General features: G+C 29.0%; 1 protein-coding gene across 1 annotated transcript; it reads right to left on the bottom strand.

Moving 5' to 3' along the window:
• Nucleotides 1–541: 541 nt before the first annotated feature.
• LOC130939212 (UPF0481 protein At3g47200-like) lies at nt 542–1,513 on the bottom strand. The gene has a single exon (XM_057867334.1). The coding sequence runs from the start codon at nt 1,511–1,513 to the stop codon at nt 542–544; it is 972 nt and encodes a 323-aa protein (XP_057723317.1).
• Nucleotides 1,514–4,336: the final 2,823 nt, after the last annotated feature.

Genomic DNA, 4,336 nt, shown 5'->3' on the forward strand with positions numbered 1-4,336 from the left:
TCGAGTCGAATGATCAAACACCATTGTCATCCGCTACTTACCTATTCTCATGAATAAATCATATAGTTTTCGCTCTCTTTTCGATAGTTCTGTTTGCGTTCTACGTGGCAGTTCCGTCTGCGTTCTCTCATGGCAGTTTCATCTGCGTTCTTTCGTGGCAGTTCCGTTTGTGTTCTCTCGTGGCAGTTCCGTCTGCGTTTTCTCGTAGCAGTTTCGTCTGCGTTTCGTCTATGTTTCCTTGTGGCAGTTCCGTCTGCGTTTCTTTTTGGCATCTACACTTCCTTCGACAAGCGGCAGTTCCATCTGCACTTCCTTCGACAAGCAGAAGTTCCCTCTGCGCTTCCTTCAGACAAGCGGCAGTTCCATCTGCGCTTCCTTCCAACAATTTCGTCTGCACCCGTTTTATCAATTTATGCTATTTTTTTTCTTTTTATTTCGTTGTTTTAAATATGGGGAATGTTAGAATATAATTAGAATCAATTATGATCAATTATAATTATTTAGTATATCTAAATATTTATTATAGAATATTACGTCTTTATTATAATGATTCTCTAACAGTTTTCATGAGGTGACCAAGGAATATAACATAATCAAGGATGTAGTGTTCTTTAGGATAGTGACACTGCTCCAAAGCCACAATGTTCCTCAAGAAAATTTCAGTCGCATCATCCGCTTCAATATGTGGAATTTTAAGAGTACCATGTTCAAATTCCAAGTCTAGCATGCAGCCATGAGTTGATTTATTTGTTACTTGGAACTTGACTCCTGCTTCAACTAATTCAGATGCACTGTGACCAAGAACTAAAGGTAATCTTAAACGACGTGTTGTATGAGATGGTGGCAAGTAGAAGTATCTGAGCAGATCAGTGAAGTGTGCTACACTGCTAGCATCCGGTGATGGCACTTGTTGTTTGTTGAAATATGCAAAATATCCATCAGCAGCAAACCACATAAATGAAGGGAGTCTACCACCATGTAATTGTAAGCGAGAAGCAAAAGCTCGATTGTATATATTCTCGAAAACAAACAAAGGAACCTGATTCTCAAGTAATAACAAATCATGACTTATCCGAGCATCCATCCAATCTTTTGATAAGATAACATCATCCTCTGTCGTCCCCTCCTGATATCTGAGGAAAAGCTCAATTACGAAACAACAGTCTATGAATATCACCTCCACCAACTCATCCGCTGTGAGATCGATCTTCTCAGAGTAACAGGCACGGATTTGTGGTTCCAACTGTTGCACGCAACTCACCAAATCGCTCAAACTTGCCTCCGATCTTGTAATGAAATATTGACAATAAATCTGTTTGTAGCCTTCCATAAATACCAGCCTGGAATTCCCGTGATGAAGAGGGCCAATAGAAACAACCATTGGGGTGTATGCATCTTCGTTTAATTGCCGGATTATATGGGGCACCCTGTAGCAGCAGCTTTTGGTTGCAAACAAACCTCCTTGTACCTTCTCCAGCATTTCTCCAACCTCTATAGCTACATCATTGTCCATATATCTATTCACGTGCATGAGAACCATCAGAAAGAAAGAAGAAAAGAAATGTTAGAAATGATAATAATTCATGAAAGCCATGCATGAATCATTATTTGTCTACAAGTTATGGACAAAGTTGGCTAGCCTTCTTACCATATTTACATAGATGTATGCAGGTACATGATTAATGCTTATAATATACTATATAATAAATAAATAAATATACTCTAAATTGTTCCTGTCTCTGCTTCTTCTGCTGTTGTTGCTTCCTCTTCTTCTCTCTCTGCGCTGAAAACTATTTGTTATTTGTGGTGGTGCTGGGCGAGGCCATCTGGTCATTGCTTCTTCTTTCTCTGCGCTGAAAACTATTTGTTATTTGTGTTAGTACTTAGCCACACCCTTTGACCAACACAACATGCTAGTAAGTATGTTTCTGTGCTTTCATTTATTTTGTTTGGTTTGTTTTGTATTGAGAATTGATGTAGGATTATTCTTTGTTTTAAGTAAATTTATTCTTAGTATATGAAAGTAGATGGATAAATTTATCTACGTTACTTTTAAGATATTTTTTTTACCTACTAATGTTATGTTAGCAATATTATTTATTTGACAAAATTTTAGAATTAACCACTTAATTTTTGCCAAATCAACTATTATTTTTAAATCCGCAAAAAAAAAATAAACTATACAAAAATTTAAAACCAAATTTGTAACCTACAAAGATACTGAATCCATATCCTTATATTTATCATATCTTACCGTTATAAACAATACAATAAATTTATAACCCCAATAATTAATTATTAATTTCTATAAATAACTCATTAAATGTAATAAAATCCATATTGTAGTAATCATAACAAATTTTTCGTTACAAATATTCAAATTTCATACTATTTGAACTGATCACTTCAAGTCTTTTATCACTATTCCTTCAAATAACATTAAATTTAGCACAAAAAATTTATTTTCGAACTACACAACATCTCAAACTTACTCAATGGAGTATCATTCTTTGGATAATATCACCGAACAAACAGACAATTGATTTATCAAAATTTGCGTGATTCGTCTATGAAAAACATTAATACCCACAAATGAAGAGGAGCCTATTTGCTTAGAAATGATTATATTAGATGAAAAGATACAAAACAAACATATTTATTATATTTTTAAATTAAATTTACGAAAATATACTTTAATTATTTTTTCTTTTTATATTTTTTATATTATTTTATAATACTTTATATATAATTGTATTTAATATTGTTAAAATTATATTTTTTTCAATATGTTATTCATTGTTACTTTTTTAATAAATTTAAAAAAAAGTGTAATTAATTTTTTTAACTAATTATTAACTATATAGAAAAAAATAAGTGTAATTAATTTTTTTAATTAATTATTAACTATAATTTACTAACATCGTAGAAAACACCACTTCATGTAATTATGAAAAAAAATATGATGAACAAATTTAAATATTTGTTAGAAAAAGAAAAAGTCTATACTATAAAAAATTTGAAAAATATAGAAGATACAAATGATTTATATAGACCAATTAAAAGTATAATGAAAGCAAATTTTTTACTCACAACGGTTGTGAAAGAAATTAAAGATTCAATTTTAAACATTTTTCAACACTATTTTGAATTTGCATCATTTGAGATATTGTCTGACAGAGTGATCAAAGAAAAATATTAACAGGTAATTTTACTTTATACTATTTCAATTATTCTTATTAAAAATAACTCATTCCAAAAAAAATATACACATTTTTATTCTTTTTATTGTAGGTGTCATTGAAAAACTGCATATATTAGGAGAAAATTAGAACAAGTAGATGTTAAAGAAAAATTCATAAAAATACAAAAAAATGGAAGTAATACTTAAAGAGTAAAAAAATATACAAACAATTTATTTTTCATTTACATATATAGTTATTAACAAAATACTAATAATTTTAAAAATATCGTGTTAAAAGTCACGTTGTAGAAAAATCTCTCAAATCAAATAAACAAAAAATTACAACATAAATAAAGGGCAAAAAATGGTTACACTCACATCATTGGTTAGTGAATAAAAAGGTACAATCTTTTTAAAAAAAATTTAAATCTATTATTTTTCTTAGTTCAAAGAATTATATTTTATATAATACATTAAATAAAATAAATACAACATAATTTTATTTTATATAACCTATTATATTATAATATTTTAGGTGATTATTCGGTTAGCATAGCTTTAAGTACAAAAATATGTATCAATTCACAAATTGAAGAATTTGCACAACTGACTTATGGGTATTTCATAATTAATAAGTCTCTCAAAAATTAATTTATTTAATTCATTTATTTAATTATTCATCAATTTAACAAATATAAAAAAATCCTAAACAGGACTCGTCAACATGAAGAAGTAATAGATATATCAAAGCCAAGATAATGACAACACAAATCTTTATAGCAGAATGATTAGAAATCGAATAACTATCTAAGATCTAATGGCCATACAATAGGAATCTGATGATCAGATATGATAAAAAAAACTCATAACATGCATCATACATTCATACTTACTCAAATATTATATATCCAATGATAACATAAATTGAATATTGGAATAGGAAAAGATCTTCACAATTTTAGCAATTATAAACGAAATTGATGACAAATTTGGATGGAAATATATTAAATGTGAAAAGTATTAGAAAAAAAAGCATACAAAAAAGGAGACGGCTACATTTGTGGCACATGTAATCAAACATCACAATATCCAACAATAAGATAACTTTATATACTTTTCATAATTCCATATATCAAATTATTAGTTACTAACCTA

Source organism: Arachis stenosperma, chromosome 7, assembly GCF_014773155.1.
Source record: "Arachis stenosperma cultivar V10309 chromosome 7, arast.V10309.gnm1.PFL2, whole genome shotgun sequence".
Classification (NCBI taxonomy): domain Eukaryota; kingdom Viridiplantae; phylum Streptophyta; class Magnoliopsida; order Fabales; family Fabaceae; genus Arachis; species Arachis stenosperma.